The sequence below is a fragment of the Hyperoodon ampullatus genome (assembly GCF_949752795.1).
Source record: "Hyperoodon ampullatus genome assembly, chromosome: 4".
In the NCBI taxonomy this organism is placed as follows: Eukaryota; Metazoa; Chordata; class Mammalia; order Artiodactyla; family Ziphiidae; genus Hyperoodon; species Hyperoodon ampullatus.
The window spans coordinates 88,376,888-88,394,878 of NC_136917.1; the positions used below are offsets into that span (position 1 = coordinate 88,376,888).

A 17,991-nucleotide genomic window follows, 5' to 3' on the forward strand; every position below is an offset into this window, starting at 1 on the left:
TACAAAAGGGCTGCACGTATGTAAGCAGTTTGGCAGGTGGCTTATTTGTTTGACTGACTCCCCACCTCCTGCATCCTCAGAACAGAATCAGTTTGTTGAATCCTGTTCTCCTAGGACAGTGGCTGAATAAGCAGGTCAGTGATTTCCCTCATCTGCTTTTGGATCTGTGTGTGTGTGTTTCAGCTGCTCTGTTCCGTGTACTTGACATGATGCAAAACTCTGGATAACTTAGGGCATGACGGGCAGCTTCGTCAGGAAGCTCCTGGCCAGCAGGAGTCAAGAAGGAGCCTGTTTTGCCTTGTGGAAGTGACCTCTGTGAGGCCGTACACTGATTGCCAGACAATAATTCTTTATTTTATTTTAATCCCTTTTTGAAAACCATTTGCAGTGGTCTGCGATGTGTCGGGTGTGTGGAACTCTGCCTGCTTTGGCTGATTTAGCCTGTTGACGTTGACACATTCTTACTCCAAGCCCGAGGCCTCTTTGGGGGCTTAGAAGCAATTAGACTGTCACCCAAAGCTCCGGGTCCCTTCCTGAAGGAAAGTCTTGTTTAGGCTCCGCCAATTTAATGCTTTGTTTCCTTTGGAGCTCCTCAGTCAGGCTAATAAAACAAACTCCAAATGAGTTAAAACACTGGAGGAGAGAACATTTTGTGGGCCCTGTATTTGAAACAGGTACTCCTCCTGGGAGATATCAATTTTAAAAAGTCATTCAGCCTGATGTGACTTGAACTAGAAAAGCAATAACACAAGGTATTTGAGATTTCTATCCATCTATCTGAGATGAGTAATTAATGTTAATGGAGGAATTTTTAAACCACTTGCTTTTAAAGCACGCGTGCGCACACACACACACATACACACACACACAGAGAAAAAAAGGGACAGGTTAGTATACTAGACCACTAATAAATTCTAAATATCTGGCTAAGTAAATTACATCTTATTCTCATCACCAAGTTATTAAATTGAAGACAAAGCTCTCATGCTGCAGAATTTGTGATTACTACAACATTTATTTCCTTTCTTCCAACTTGCATGTGTAAGAACTTTATTCTAATTTTCATTAATGGATACGCAGATCACCAACTCCGGGTTCTAAATGTTTTCTCAGTATCATGTGCTTCGTTGAATGAAAGTGTGTGTTGTAGCCTACAGCCTTTCAACTGCAAAAGAATATGTAGGAAATATCTCTGAAATTCATCCTTGAGTAGGTTCTTTTTACACTTGTAAATCTTCACTGTTATGGGAATTTTAGTTGTTTCTTGGTATGTTCTAGAGCCTGGAAGAGCTGGATTGGGCTGCCTGAAGTGGTGGGTTTCGGTCATCATGTACTATACCTCATTCAGCCTTAACAACTGGCCTGGTAACAGTGAAACTGTCTATGACTCTGACTGTCTCAGAACTGGAAACAAAGGTCAATGACCAATATATTTGAAAGGTTGGCATATTTCAGCCTGTAAGAGAGAGGGAACATTTAAAATCAGCAAGTCTTTCTTCATCCCCCGCTGATGCTAATATGACTTATCTACCCCAAGTTTGATTTGCTGTTTGTATTTCTCGCTTTAACCTCTGCTGGGAAAAAAAAAAAAAAGAGCATCTTCAGATTTAGGATCCGAAAGCCATAAGGCTTACATTCTGTGCTGAAAGGAATAACAGAAGGAGACAAGAAGAGACGTGTTATGCAACGCAACAGAGACTGCCATCCTGCCCATCTCCTCCCAAAACATATTTATAAAACAAATTCTGTGTCTGTTGCTGGGCCTATTAGGACCTTCAGGACAAATGAGAAATTCTTCTGGTTAAAAAGACATCTTATGCTGAAATTAGCCTTTAAATCTATAATAGAATTGAAAGACTGTGCTGTCAAGACATATTCACTTTAGATTTAGTTTAAAATTTGGGAGGAACCCTGAGCTGATAAATTTGCTTAATCTTTGACCATAAATCATATCCTTCTTTTACATTTCAATTTCAGAATGTAATATAATAAGTTGCCTTGTAATTAAAGACGTGACAGTGTAGTTCTGTTCAAATAGGAATATTAAAACAATCACCTCCTTGACAGATTAAAATACATTTAAAATGTCATAATCAACTATCCAGTTCATGAGAAATAGCATTTTCATCATTGAGTCCTTTAAAACATTACATGAAAGGGGGATAAAAGCGCCTCACAGCTTCTTAACCTCTAATAAGCAGTGTCTCCTTTCAGTAACGCTGTTTCTCTATTTATGGAGTAAAGAAACTTCACTCAGGAGCTGCTTGATAAAATACCTCAGTACATATTTCCCTGGAAGCAGGCTCTCTGCTGTGCCAGCAACATATGCTGAAGGCCAATTTAGAACGTTTTAAATATGCACCGTACCCTTCCTTTTCCAGCTACTAAAATGAAACGCATTTTGGCTTTAGCAAATGAGGGATGGAATGAGAGGAGGAACACTGCAGGGAAAAGTGGCTAAAGATGAACTCAGAGAAGGATGATGATGATGGTGCTGCTTCTCTGCAGCCTCAACCCAGGGCACTGCCTGTGTGTCCTGTGAACTCGACCTCCCAGCTGTCAGTCTCCACACCACGAGAGCATATGGTGATAGAGGAGGAAGTAAGGTCAATGATGTGAATAACTATCCATTGAGAAAGCAAGCTAGGTGATGTCTCCTTGCCAAAACAAAGAGGAACCAAGGTCAGAGTAGGGAACTTCCACTTGAGGTCAAGGACTGGAGTGTTCAAGTACTGGATGTCCCCAGTGGAGCGACCCAAGTTTGAAAATAAATTAGTTAGTTAGGAGGAGAGTCCTACAGATCAGGTTAACTATGGTCATGAAACAATGTTTTGGTCCCTGTCTCAGTAGAAACTTGGGGGCACATTATTGATAACTAAATGCAAAGACAGCCTGTCAACTCTTTTTTTTTTAAAAAAATAAATTTATTTATTTATTTTTGGCTGTGTTAGGTCTTCGTTGCCGCCCACGGGCTTTCTCTAGTTGTGGCGAGCGGGGGCTACCCTTTGTTGCGGTGCGCGGGCTTCTCAGTGCAGTGGCTTCTCTTGTGGAGCACGGGCTCTAGGTGCACGGGCTTCAGTGGTTGTGGCACACGGCCTCAGTAGTTGTGGCTCGCAGGCTCAGTAGTTGCGGCACACAGACTCAGTAGTTGTGGCGTGTGGGCTCAGCAGTTGTGGCACGCGGGCTCAGTAGTTGTGGTGCACGGGCTTAGTTGCTCCGTGGCATGTGGGATCTTCCCCAACCAGGGCTCGAACCCGTGTCCCCTGCATTGGCAGGTGGATTCTTAACCACTGCGCCACCAGGGAAGTCCCAGACAGCCTCTCAACTCTTACTTCACCTCTGTCATCTTGATTTCACTTGAATTCCAATACTCAATCCATGATTCACTTTCTCCAGACAGGTTATATAAGGAGAGAGATATTAATAGTAGTTTAAATTTATAATAAAAGCTGTATTTAGTTGTGGAATGTCATCAGGTAAACACTGAAGACAAACTAAGACAAAAACACGTCTGCATAGAGACTTTGTAGCTCACATCCCACCTTTAGTTGTTTTTTTGCTATTGGTAGCCCCAAACTGTGTTTTTTATCCAACCCTCCAGGCAGCCTCTGGGTCATCAAAACAATCATAAAGTGCATCATTCATTTTCAATAGTTGAATTGATTACAAAGAATTAGTTGCTGTACTGAATTTTATTCTTAATTAATTAAAATGACCCTTTCACAATATGTATGACATTCTCAACCAGCCTACTGCCACATTTTGATAAATGTACACAATGTGTTCTTGTCATAACAGGATATATATATACTATTATATGTTATATGGAACACTGACCTGAGTAGCCATGCAACCCAGCGGAGGACAAGGGCCATCACTGTATGCATATGAGATGTTTCCTGGCACTTGGGACTTGTATTGTGAGAACACAGGCAGAGCGGTAATCATTTTACTCAAACACAGTCACTTTGCTAAGTGTGGCAACCATGCCTGCTTTTACGTCGTAAACCACTGTGATAATTTAGTAGAGATTGTATTGTAATTATTGTTGGCGTGTTGGTATGCAGCCAGAAATTCCTACAGTTCGTAATATGCAGTGGTTTCAGAGAGGTAGAGAACCACAGATACAGTAGATGGAATTAAAGATTAGGAGTAAAGAGGGGACATTTATAAGAAAATTTCCCAGAAATTTACAAATGTGTCAAAGCAGTGGCGGGCTACCCATGAAATTTGTAAATATTGGCATGTGGAATCATTCTTCCTAGAGGTGAATTTGCTCATTTAATACGAACTAAAGCTCGTGAAAGTGTCCTGATGGGAAAAAAAAAAAAAAAAAAGTTCTCTTCTTGTGAATGGCTACGGAGCCTAACAGCACTTTATCCTGTGAAAGGTTGGAACGATGTGCATGAGTCAGGAGCTAACCCTGTGATCTGAGGCTTATTCAGATGTTGAGGCACCCTTCCGCTTTCAGTGCAGGAGTTTAGGATCAACCTAGTGAGGAAGAGAGAAGGGCCAGGACCCCTTGCAGCAGACGTTCCTAGAAGATCAGTGTAAACAGGATGAGGGGAATTACAGTCAGTAAAGCTTTGGGCCGTTATGATTAGGAGGAAAGTATATATGCTTCAGAAGCCATCAGACTGGGGTTGAAATCCTAACTCTGCTACTTATTTCCTGTGGAAAAAAATTGAACTAAGTGGATAACAACTTCTCTGAATGTCATTTTCTCATTGGTATAATGAAACTAATTATAACTACCCAATAAGGATTTCATGTGACAACAGATGTAAAGCCATAAAATAGCAGATCCTGGACATGGCAAATATTTGTTGCATCAGTGAATGTAGGAGAGAACTGAAACCCCATCAAGAATTGGGGGCTTCCCTGGTGGCGCAGTGGTTGAGAGTCCGCCTGCCGATGCAGGGGACGTGGGTTCGTGCCCGGGTCCGGGAAGATCCCACATGCCGCGGAGCGGCTGGGCCCGTGAGCCATGGCCGCTGAGCCTGCGTGTCCGGAGCCTGTGCTCCGCAATGGGAGAGGCCACAACAGTGAGAGGCCCGCGTACCACAAAAAAAAAAAAAAAAAAAAGAATGAGAATCATCCCTCTGGCGAAATACAGAGTGGACCTAAGAACTTGACTTTAGCAATTAAATCTCAGTTCTGAGGTCAGGCTGCTTGGGTTTGAATTCTGCCTCCACCTTTTATTATTCCTGTCACACTGGGCATGTTGCTTGACTTCTTAATCTCAGTTTCCTCATCTCTAACTGGGTGTACTAATAGTGTCTATTCTGTGGCGTTGTGATGGAGATTAAATTGAGATAATGAATGTAACGTAATAACCACTCAATAATATTATCCATACGTATGTGCTTCTTCACAGTAAGGCCAGAAAAGAATGATTCAGTGTGACTTCGTAGTCAAAGAGCGTAATTTGGGATAGTCTTAGACTATCTAACTCTCAACCTTTCTTTGGATTGTACTTAGCTACATTATACAGATGCCTTTTATGAGTTCCAATTGGTCACTGTTTTTATGTTCACATTGTCCATTCTTTGAAATTTACATTAGTAAAATAATTTATGCAAATTGAATATCTGAAACAGAAGTGCAAGTTGATTCTATGGTAAATCATAATCATTTCTTTGTCATGTGCATAGAAGGGTATAAGCGTTAATTGCTGGGACAATCTCATGTTTAAAATTGGCTCCACAGTGATTCACTTAACACCCCACACAAAGTAAATTGTCACCAGAAAAGGATAACTGGTCAACCCAATGTAAAATGGGTCTTCAGTCTCATGGTTTGCTTTATTAAAATTATAGCAGAATTAACAGGGATAAAAGCTTAGAAAAAGGGTAGCTAAACTTGAGGCACCAAAAACCTGTGACAATTTGTAGAATAAAGCGATAACCGAATGGGTCCAGACAGTGGCAGTTTTCTTAATTTTCACTTTTAAGCAGTATCCAGTGCCAGTAGAAGCTAAGATGAGTGGCACTTGGGGAAAGGAAAAACTTCCCCCTTGAATGTCTTTAAAATCTATAATAATAATATAATAATATAAAGTGCATCTGGGCATTGCCTTCTGCTGCAGTTCTTGTCTGGCTCTCAGCCAGAACTGTCAGCCTACTCTGAGTGCTGATGATTCACATCCCAGCACCCTTTTATCTGAACGTTGCAGTGTCTTTTCTTTGTACTTTGGCAGTGATGTTACCTTGATGTTCAAAAATCTCTTAAAAGCAACACAGGCTTTCCTTGTATCTTGACAAATCGTTGTCTGCCAGTAATGAAGAAAAAGAAAACCTGGTTTCGTCATCACTGTAGATATAAGGAAATAAATACTTCTGAGGGTTTGTTTTTAAAACTGGTTATGTATTTTGAGATCCTCTAACTGAGAAGTGATCTGATCATCTTTCCTTATTTCTCTTGAATAAATCAACATGCTGCTTTTCAAAAGCACAGAGCAAGTGGAGTTTCTGGGGATCATTTGATATTTGAGGACGGACAGAATTTAGGATTTTTGTATGATTTCCTTTCTTCTGGGATTTTTAAAACGGGAAACCTGGGGATTATTTTTATTTCTGTTGTATGCTCTTACTGCCATTGTTTAAAAAGTAATACTTTGTTACTTACCTATTTTAATATATCCTGTTAATAGTAACAGTGCTTTATATTCACGTATGCTTTTCATACATTTCCTCATCTGAGGCTTGAAGCAGCTGTGTGAGGTCAGCAAGGAAGATTCTCATTATTATTCTACTTCACATGTGAGGAAACTGAGGCTCAGGATGGCTTATGACTCTCCTACTCAACCAGCAGCAGATCTGGTTCTACTCACTCAAAATAAGTAGCTCTTCCACTTTTACCACGGTGTATTTCAGAAGGGAATCTCGACTTTGTCAATGAATATTTAGCATCCAGAGCAAAGGTAGTATTCACAACAACCTGTCAGAGGTCCTTGTTATGTGTGGGTGCTGCATTTTAAGGAGAACACTGGGAAACTAGAAGATGTGAAGAGGGTCAAAATACTAGTATGATGAGGAGTCTGGAAACTATACCAGAAATAACCAAAGGAATCAGGATTTTTCAAGTCTGGAGAAAGGAGGATAGAGAGAGAGATACAGCTGACATCTCCTAATGTTTTATGTACTACCTGGTGGAAGAGGAATTAGATTTGCTCTTTGTAATTGCAGGCAGCAGAAGTAGGATCACTGGATGGAAATTACACAGAAGTGGATTTATGCTCAATATAAGAAGAAACTTGCTACCATTTAGAGATGTCCAAAGATAGAATAGACTAGCTCACCGTCACTGGGAAGTGTTCTCCCTGAGACTGTCTGACTTGAAGATTTTATGACTTTATGGGCATTGTATTTCAGCAGTGACATAGTTTTGTGATGACCCTCCTAAGGGCTCAGAGAAGAATTTCCTCACCAGCTAAAAACAAAGGGGTTTTGTAGGCTTTTCCACTCTGATTTTAGAAAGTTGTGTACATAACAATTCCTGTTTCACACACCACTGGGTCCTGGGAAAAACTGTTCAGTTGATGGGGAAAGGCACATTAGTTAAAACAAATAAGCAAAACTTTTTAAAGATAAGAATTGAAGCAGACACTGTGATGTGGGCAGTGGTGTGTTTGTGTGCACACATTTTAACTCTTTCAGGACGAAGTGGCCGTGGTTTTGCTGTTTTCATCTGACTTCTTACTTTCTCTACTCCTCAGTCCAGCCCTAGAACACAACCTGTGAAAGTGAAAGAAATGGACAGAAAAGTCATTCGACCTAGATGGTTTCCATTTAATAGGGAAAGGGAGAGGGCATCAAAACAGAGATTGGCTAAAACGAGTTTGGGACAAAAGCAGGTTTACTAAGGGAAACACCTAACTAGGATCCTAAGTCTTGGTTCCAGGTGTAGCTCAGTGGCTCATTGCTTCATCATTATGCCTTCGGGTTTTATTTTCCTCTAGAGTGGAAGTGTTGTTCTAGGAATTTTCTTTTCAGCTTTAAAATTTTATGATTCTAATTCTCTCAATTTTATCACTCTAATTGTCCACAGTTGCATAGGAAATTAAGAATGGTCTCAGTTATAACAAAAACAATTCATTTATTCTTTAAATTTCTTACTCATTTATTCAAAAACACTTATTAAATGAAACACTATTTTAGAAATATGAAAACTCTGATTTTAACAACGAAAGGAAAACAGCAAATCAGTACCTTTAATACTTAAAATGAAAGTGAAGCGCTCCATTGGTAGGGTACTTTGAAACAACGGTAATAGAATTCCTCTGTAAAATGGCATGCTGTTATTTAGATTTGGAACAGCAACAATTCAAACCATGCCTCAAATCATATGGCACCAAATAAAAACTTACTATAATAAATCTTTAGCCTGAGCGTTATTAATGGGTTCAACCACTGATTCCAAGCAGGAAGCTGCCTTTCCTCTATGAATAATCCTATCTTTTTCTTCTTCCAACAGATTTCAGAGGGGTGACTACCACATTGACGTCTGTATCAATGACTACCTGGACGTGTTCTGCCCTCACTATGAGGACTCAGTCCCGGAAGATAAGACTGAGCGTTATGTCCTCTACATGGTGAACTTTGATGGCTACAGTGCCTGCGACCATACTTCCAAAGGTTTCAAGAGATGGGAATGTAACCGGCCTCACTCTCCAAATGGACCACTGAAGTTCTCTGAAAAATTCCAGCTCTTCACACCCTTTTCCCTAGGATTTGAATTCAGACCAGGCCGGGAATATTTCTACATCTGTAAGTATACAAAGATTTATCATGTTGTAGGGCAGCTGTAAGAACCCAGACTGATTTTTTTGCCGCGCTTCAGAGAATTGCAGAGTGCTGGACTCTGCATTATAGATGTCTCCTTGTACATGCATACATCAGGATCCCTAGATACATTAGCTGGGAATTGAGAGCACAAATTAGATTAAACACACAGCGCCTCTCCCCCTATGAAATTGCGTGTCAGCCTGTTCAGTGAACCACTGCTGACTTGTATTTCTTTTAAATGAAAATTGCTACCAAAGCTCAGGAAAAGAAAAAGAGATTCCTGAAAAAAGAATTAAAGGAAATAATTAAATTTACATAGCTTGGAGTCATTGGATTTCTCATTCAGGTGTCAGCAATATCCTTTCAATCATCCACATTTTCAGTTGGAGAAAGCCAAAACTCCTGCAAATGTCAGCAAGCTGATGATAAATACTCTCTTTGCACCAAGGAGAAAAGACAATTATTAAGAGCAGCTGTGTCTTTAAACAGGAAAGAGTGTGAAGAAGTATCTTGTTTTTTTCTCCATCTTACACACCATCACTTCTTCAGGCATCATACTGGTCATGTATTCTAGGTAAATGCTTCTCAAACTTCACTGTGCACAGGTCACCTGGGGATCTTGTTATAATGCAGATTCTGATTCAGGGGGCCTGGGGTGGGGCCCGAGATGTGGTATTTGGAAAGCTCCCCGGTGATGCCACTGCTGCTGGGTCTATGGACCACAGTTGAGTTAGCAGGGTTATAGGAAATACCTAATTTAGGCAGCTTGCTGTGTATCTGGACTTGCGTTTAACTAGTATCAGATAGTTAAGCTATCTGGCCTTTCCCACGTGTTTTGACTGTCAGCTGAAGGAGTTAAATGTTAAAAGTACTTTGTTCAAAAGTACATTTACTAAAAAAAAAAAAAAAAAAAAGTACATTTACTGACCAGCTTATCACGGCTCAGAAATTTGGGGGAATGCAAGATGAAAAGACACTCCCTGTCCTCAAGGAGTGACTGTCTAGTGGGGAGCAGACATTTAAGTAGGCAGTAAAATTGGAAATAGACAGTTGCTGAGTGCCGATGAGTGCAGGGAGCCGTGGGAATGTAGGGGAGGTTGGACCTCACCTGCTTGGAAGAATCAGGAAGTGCAGAGCCTCCCAGTGTGCTGAGCTGCTTGCTCGTCCGCCTGCCAGGCAAACGAGATAAAGAACGTTCCTGGTTTTCTGATTCATTTCTTCAATCCCAGTGTCCTCACCCACATGTTTTAAGTCTACAAGGATTTCTAGCTCCTCGTCTTCTCCAGAAAACAGAGTTTTCTAATAAGCCAGATTTCCCCATCACAAGGGCACTCTCACTTATATTGGAATTGAATTTAAAAAGGAAATTGAACAGCACCAGTTTTATTATTTCAGTACATATTTCAGTCGTTAGTCATGAAAAAACATGTAAAAGCCTTGATAGTATCTCACGTTCGATCCATAAAATAAGAAAAGGAATATTGAGTCCCGTGGATGGAGGAAACACTAGCATACAGTGACTTCACATGTTCTCAGGCAGCAGGCTCTTGCCTTTTGCTGATTTTTTACTTTGTGAAAGAATCTCATTCAGCAAAGGAGAAAAAGGAAAAAGGAAGACTTCAGCTGTGAGACAGAGACTCATTAATTGCCTAACTCTAAAATATCATACTGATGTAAGAGGAAATTATTGCCAGTTTCAAAATTTTCACATGGTTTCTCGGATTAACAAACAGCAACAAAAGCAAAAAGCAAAAATGAATAGAGGGCACTAAGATGGGAAACATACTCACCAGCTAACTAGTTGATTGCATGATTATTAGAAATTATAGAATCCATTGAGGTTCATAAGCAAGATGTTCTTATTCAGATACACCCATAGTGCTTATGACTGGTTTTTCCTCATTTGTGGTTAAATTCAATATTTCACTAAAAATCATTATGTGTCTTCTATAACATTCATTTAACGGAGTCATTTAACTGTCAAGGGCTCCTGTCAAAGTAATTGTTCAAAATATCAAGAGCTTTTTGCTGTTCAGCTGAGTTTAACCTGAATTACTTCTTTTAATGAAAGGTAAAATAGCACAAAATTAGCGGCAAAAAGACGTTCATTTACAAGAAGCGCAGTGGCCTGGTCATCGGTTAAATTGAATTTTCAACCATATTTTAGAACCATAAGAGCATCCTTCCCTGTTTTTTTAGTAGGGAAAGGGTTTCCTCTCTTCCTTTCACTGCTGAGAGTGGACACCTTACAGACATTTCATATACTGTGGTCATAATTAAACTAAAGGATTCTTAGGGGAGAATTGGCCCTCAGTTGAATTTTCCTCTTGCCTAATGTGCACGGAATGAACAAGATGATTGGGAAATGGCTCTTTTCGCACTCATTACATTACACGGAGCCCTACTGCTGATCTCAGGAGCCAGCCTGACTGCCCACTTGTCAATTTTATAAAATGTCCTTACTAGACCAGGGGTATATTTCAGCTCCTCAAGGCCTTAAAATCTCTTCCAAGTTTTCCAAGAGAAAAATGAAAGCTATAGCTTTTTGACGGTCCTGCTTCAAGGTGCCGGAGGAAGGCTTAAGCTCAGGGGTGACTGCAGAGGACTGAAAGTCAGATACAAGCTTGAACTGAGGGGGAGGGAAGAGGAATAGTTCATAACAGGAAGTCCACCTCATCACTTAGACTCAGGACACAAATTGGAGTGTTCTTATCAAGTTCTACTTTATCTTCAGCGAGCTTTATTTCCTTCTTAATTTCTCCAAGTTATACAAAATTAAGAAAATACAGTAGTTGGAAATATCTCATGAAGTTTCCTGTTTACATTAAAAATAAAATACCATTCACGATTCTAGATCCTTTATTTGTCTCAAGAACGACTCTATGCCATGTCTTCCTTTCCTTGGGAACAGGCAGTGTACTAAGTTGTTGGAATCGCCGATTATCGGTCAGGCAGACTGAGCCCATCCTCTCTATCTGACAGATACTGTTTTTACTACAGGAGTCATTTTGGTAAGAGATTGGCATACTAAAATAACTAGAGAACGTCGGTGGTTTTTCTACCAGTGATAGATTTGCAGAACTGCCCGTCTAATAGATTATGGCAAGAGTCATTTATATAGACTTCCTAAGGCAAAGAGTTATTTTAGAAACTTCAAAAATTCTCATTTTAGAAATGATTCTCAAAAACATTAACCTAATGAGGACATGTTTGAAAGAAGTTTTGTGTCGTTATTTTTAATTTTATTTATTTATTTATTTTTGGCTGCATTGGGTCTTCGTTGCTGTGCATGGGCTTTCTCTAGTTACGGAGAGAGGGGGCTACTCTGTTGCCGTGCGTGGGCTTCTCTTGTTGCTCTAGAGCGCAGGCTCAGTAGTTGTGGCTCATGGGCCTAGTTGCTCCGTAGCATGTGGGATCTTCCCGGACCAGGGCTCGAACCCGTGTCCCCTGCACCGACAGGCGGATTCTTAACCACTGCGCCACCAGGGAAGCCCTGTGTCATTATTTGTAAATCAGAAGATGCAAAGGGGAATAAATAAGGGCGCCATAAGTTATCTTCGTAAGTCAGTAGAACTGCTGATTTTGAATGTCCTCTTCTGTAAAGTAAGGAAAACTGAGTCCTGGGCCCTTCTCTTGACCTAACGAGGTATATGATTTTGGATAAATCATCTAATCTCTCTGGGTTTCTATTTCCACATCTGTAAAATAATGAGGTTGCAATAGATGATTTCAAACTTTCTTGGAGCTTTAAAATATTTTATCATAGGGTCTGCACACTAGGGTAGAGTTAATATCTGTAAAATGGCCCAGCCCAAAGCCTTACTTAGTAGATGTTCAGTAAATGCCAGTTAAAGGGATATTTTTAAGGAAAATGGAGAGTGGAGCAGCCTATTAGAATTATTGAATTAGTTCTACATTGGCCACCTGATCCACGCCACCATCATCCATTGTCTTGACTAGCGTGGCAGGCTCCTGTCTGTTTCCCCTCCTCATGTCACTTCTCTGTCAAAGCCCTCCAGAGACTTCTTGTCTCACCAAGACAAAATCCAAAGTCTCTAACCTGTCAAACAAGGTCCCCGGAGACAAGTCCTCTTCCCCTCCCCACCCTCAGTCTCTTGGACTTCTCCTCCTACCACCTCTGCCTATTGTCTCTATTCTGGCCACCCTGTCCCCCTCGTTCATCATACCTGCCCAGCGCCCCCTGACATCAAGGCCTTGGTTCTTTATCTTCTCTCCGCCTGAGGTTCTCACTGGCTCAGGTATCCACATCCCTTGCTCTCACTTGCTTTATGTTGGGCCAAAAAATATCTTTATCTGAGAGGCTCTTCTGACCTCCCTATATAAAGATAATATCTGTACCATTCTCTACACTCTTAACTCTGCTTTATTTTCACTCAAGTACTTAATCACATTATATATTTATGGTGGTTTGTTCATGGCTATTTCTGCTGTATGCCCTCTATTATATTGTTTGGCATGTAGTAGATGATCAATAAATAAGGCTCACTAGTGTTTATGTGGCACTCACTCTGTTCCAGGCACTGTTCTAAATACCCTACGGTTCTCAAAACAGCACTGTGAGGTACTGTTATTTCCCATTTTACAGGTGGAGAAACTGAGGCACAGAAAAGTTAGGTAACTTGAAAAAAGTTCACACAAACAAGAAGTATGTAGCTAATCTGAGAAGAAATTAAGTGAGTAAACAACTAAAAGGAAGTGAAGAGATAAGGTCCTAGGTCTTATATGCTTAAAAAGAAAAAAATGTATTTTGTATTAAAAAAAGATTAGAAATTATTAGCACTACTGTTTAGAGAATATTACTTTATAAACTCTACTGGAACCCCAAATCAGGTAGTGCAAGATACATTTTAAACACATTTTTACATTTTCAGCTCTCCAAAGGATACTCTTCCATCCCAACTGTATCTTCCCAGATGGTTGACCTTTTTAATACAATAACTTCAGAAAAGTTCTACTTTCAAAGAAATTCTTCTTAAATCCACTGAATATTCAGCATCCAGACTAAATTATGATTGCACACTCGATTCAGGAAACGAGTGCTTTTTAATGAGAGACCTACAATAAGGAAGACAGATGTCATTTTTTTTTAAATGATACTAAAAAGGCAGAGAATTCTTCTAGCATTTGCCACATCTAAGGTATAGCTGATCTCCTTCAAAAGAAGATACTTGGAGTAAAGATAGTTTATAGTCATAGTGCTCAGATGGAATCCAGGAGTTTCTGGGAGATTATTAGGGAATACTCTTCCTAAGCTTGTTGGCAAGTAAACTTGAATACCCATGATGCTTTAGTTTTACTCCTTCATAATTGACATGGTGATGTAAGTATGGAGCTGGAAAATGTCCATTTCCTTGAAGTTAGAATTAATCCTAAAAAATCTCATCAATGAAAAGAACTTTCAAGGAGCTGAAACTTTCTGCTCCAGTCTTTTTGGTATACATATTTTTTTAAATTAGAAAGAAAATCATGAGGACAGTTTATGTTTCTGTGGGCATCATTCTTCAGTGCATACTTGAATGTATGTGGTTAACTGCTAATTCTCTGCTTTGTATACTTTAAAACTTACAGTCTTAAACTGTGAAGTAATTTTAATATCTACTACACAGTTTTTAAAACTGACAAAATAAGAAACCTAAATTCTGAAGAGATATCTTATTGAAATGATCAAGATCAGCTTCAGAAACCATTTGATTGTATAAGATGGTTACTGAGTATCCTTTAAGAAGTGTAAGAATATTCAGTAAATCCAGAGAATACTAATATAAAGAAAGTGCTTCACTTGCCAACGGGATATGTTCCAAAAGCTTATTTACAGGTGAGTTGTTTGGAACTTAGAGTGCAGTTTCTCACACAAGTGTTTCTAAAATCAGTCAAGCTCTCTGTAATGTGGAAAATTTGCTTAACCATAATGTTGATTTAAAACTGTATATTTTAAGTGAAAAAAATAGTAGAAAACAGCACATAGAAGAGTTGTTGAGTATTTGTTGAATGAATAAACACTGTAATAGTAAACCAAATAGAAAAAGCAATTAAAATTTTTCTTAGATGATACTGTTTGAGACAAGCAGATAAATTAGAAGCATTAGGTTTTGCTGCACCCACTGCAGCAGTTCCCTAGTTTCTTAATAACATTTTTTGATCATATGCTGGGGATTATATCAAAGGAGAGCGGGATACATTGCATCAAAGGAGAGAGTGGATCATGGTTAAAAAAAAAAAAAAAAGGCACAGACTCTGGTGAATGCACCTTTGGGCTCAAATCCCTCATCTATACTCTTAATAGCTATGTGACTTTGGGTAACTTAACCTCACCAAGCCTCACTTTCTTCATCTGTAAAATGGGTATATAATAATAGTTTATTATCACAATCTTTCTTATTTCCAAGGCTCAATTAAAGAAATATTTTTAAAGGACCAATTGACTACCAAAAAGATAACTTCAATAATCGACATCCCCAAAATTTTGCACCCTTTCAAGTTACAGCAACTTGAATAGCCCTGATTGATATTTTAGTTTAGTAAAAGAAAACCTCATAAATGCCTCATAAAAATTCACGTTTTAAGCCCATGCCCTATATACTGTGAAGGAATATTATGCCAGTTTTACATATGCCTAAGGAAGTCTTCATCCCCCTTTAGATGTCTGGTTTTTCAGCAGCTTACTTTAGTAATCTACATTAAGAATTATTTTGGTCTTGACAGTTCACATGAATCTGCCTTTTTTCTGAGTTGTTCTTATTGAAATAGAAGAGTGTCAAAAGAGCATATTTATCAAAGCAGGAGGTAATCTTTTTCATCTTTCATAGTCTTTTACTCTTGCAGGGGAGGTGACCTGTAAGTACAATGTACTTTATTAAAATGAACAACTCAATATTTGCTTCAACGTGTGTGTGCATTTTGCTTTTATTATCGAAAAATGTTTTTGACTACTGGAGTCTTATTTTAGCATTAAAGGTTCTAGCACATACTTCAGCTGAGATTCAAGGGGCTTATAACTGAAATTTCCAGGGCTGTGGTCAAATACTAATTCACCTCCTGCATTTTTTTAGGTATGTAGAGTCAGAGCATGGTACTGAGTGATGCATATTTATATTAACAGAGAAGGGAGTTGAAGGGCAGTGTTAGGAAATTGACAAATTTTAATATTTTCTAAAGTGTAAAAGAATGAATATGGCACAGACATCAAATAGTAATTGCTCAGATACAGAGTATATCTTTTCTTTTCTTTTTTTTTTTGCGGTACGCGGGCCTCTCACTGTTGTGGCCTCTCCCGCTGTGGAGCACAGGCTCCGGACGCGCAGGCTCAGCGGCCATGGCTCACGGGCCCAGCCGCTCCGCGGTATGTGGGATCTTCCCGGACCCGGGCACGAACCCGTGTCCCCTGCATCGGCAGGCGGACTCTCAACCACTGCGCCACCAGGGAAGCCCCAGAGTATATCTTAATTGCCAAAATTTAGGGTTTTTCTTAAGTTTAAAAAAATTTTTAACAAACAATGAAATAGTTTTTCTCTACTTAGACACTAGACGTTTGTATGGGATTATATCAGATTTCTGTCTGAAAATAGTCATTCTATTCCCTTCGTATACTTCCAGTGGTCTTTAGTGAACCTGCAAGAATGCACCTTTTTATTTAAAGAATGAGTTTAGAGAATTGTGTCGGTTTCAAGTTGTCCATTGCCATCTTTTAGGAAAGCTTGAATGGATTTCAAGGGCTATTAAATGAAGGATAAAGAACATAAAAGAGGATATTTAGAGACTTCAGGATATTTTTCTGTGTTAACTGTAGGTTTCTCTTATGAAAATGGTTGTTTATTGCCAGGTACCCTGTTAACCTTCTGAACGGGAAGGCCCGCTGTCAGCTCAGGCACGTCTAGAGCACAGATGCTTCACCTGGTGTGTTTCACAGAGTCTGAGTGAAATCAAAGGTGGAGGAGGCATACCGCAAAAAAAAAAAAAAAAAAAAAAGAAAAGGTGGAGGAGGCAATTAATAGGAACAAAGGATGTTTTAAAACACTTTATTATTTTTAAAATTTGGGGCAGTATCATTTGATCAAGTAGGGAGAATTTTAAAAAGAAATGCATGCCCTATTAAATGACTAAAGGATGAGATACTGTTAAAAAGAATCAGAGAAATGAATGCTGGGTTTGTGAAAAAGGAAACTGGGGCAAACATCACTGCTTAATAGATTTTGACTTCAGGACCGTTCTTAAAGTTTGCAAAGGGAGCCTTAAAATCTATTGAATAATTGGGGCTTGCTGGCAATTCATGGTGTCAGCCATAAGAAACAGAAGACTCATAAGAATTCTTCCCCTTTGCTCGAATTTTTCAAAGGCTGCCACACTCAGATAAGTTCAAAAACAAAATAATTTCTGTGTTCCTTTTAAGAGTTTAAAATGCTACATTACAAGATTGAGGGAACATGTAGAGTTCTGACCTCCTAAGGGGGAGGAAGGAATTATGTCACCTTTTGCTTCCTTTTACCCCACTGAGACTAAATGCTGATGTGGAAACAAATGAAAGGACTGTTCTTTTTAATCCCTAAATGTCAGAAGTGGCCGCATTGCTGAGAGAAAAAACGCACCTGATTAACTGTGTAATTTCACAGGGAAGTGGTAATTCTCAGCCTTATAAACAAGTAATGTACTAATTTGGTTTCAGAGTTAACTGAAAGCAGTTTAATGAGCTGCTGTATCATGTGTATGTGCAGTGTTACATAGAGCAGATGCCAGGAGAAATGGAAATAACATGCCAGTGACACTTGGAATAACAGTGTTTATACTCCATTGACTTTGGGTTGTCAGCGTGGGATTCTCTGTGTTTCCCTTAGTAACTTATTAAGGCAACTGTACTCCAGTGTGATGATGTCTAAGTGTCATTTTTTGTAAATTAACACAAGCATGCACACATGAAATGCATAGTCAATCTTCAGAAAAAAATAGTATTTCCTCATATAGATGACCAAAATATTATCCATGAAGCATGCACACAGAGTGAAAGGTGACTCTGTCAACATTGTGCATGCTGGAAGAACAGTATTTTGGCCTTTCGTCAGAAGAAATACTGTTTCTACAGATTTTCCCACTCATCTATTCGTGCTCTATTTTAACAGAACGGTCGTGTAACTCTCAGTTTGAAAGTTGTCAGACAGCCTCACAGCAGGCTTATATTATCTACAGAGTTCTT

General features: G+C 39.3%; 1 protein-coding gene across 2 annotated transcripts in view; it reads left to right on the forward strand.

The window, feature by feature from the left end:
* EFNA5 (ephrin A5) overlaps positions 1 to 17,991 on the forward strand; it is a gene marked incomplete at both ends in the record, with an annotated part of 275,648 nt that overhangs the window by 222,857 nt on the left and 34,800 nt on the right. For both annotated transcript variants that reach the window (XM_079703257.1, XM_079703256.1), the window contains one exon: positions 8,476 to 8,768. In XM_079703257.1, the coding sequence (XP_079559383.1) occupies positions 8,476 to 8,768 (293 nt within the window). The remainder of the gene's footprint in view (positions 1 to 8,475; positions 8,769 to 17,991) is intronic.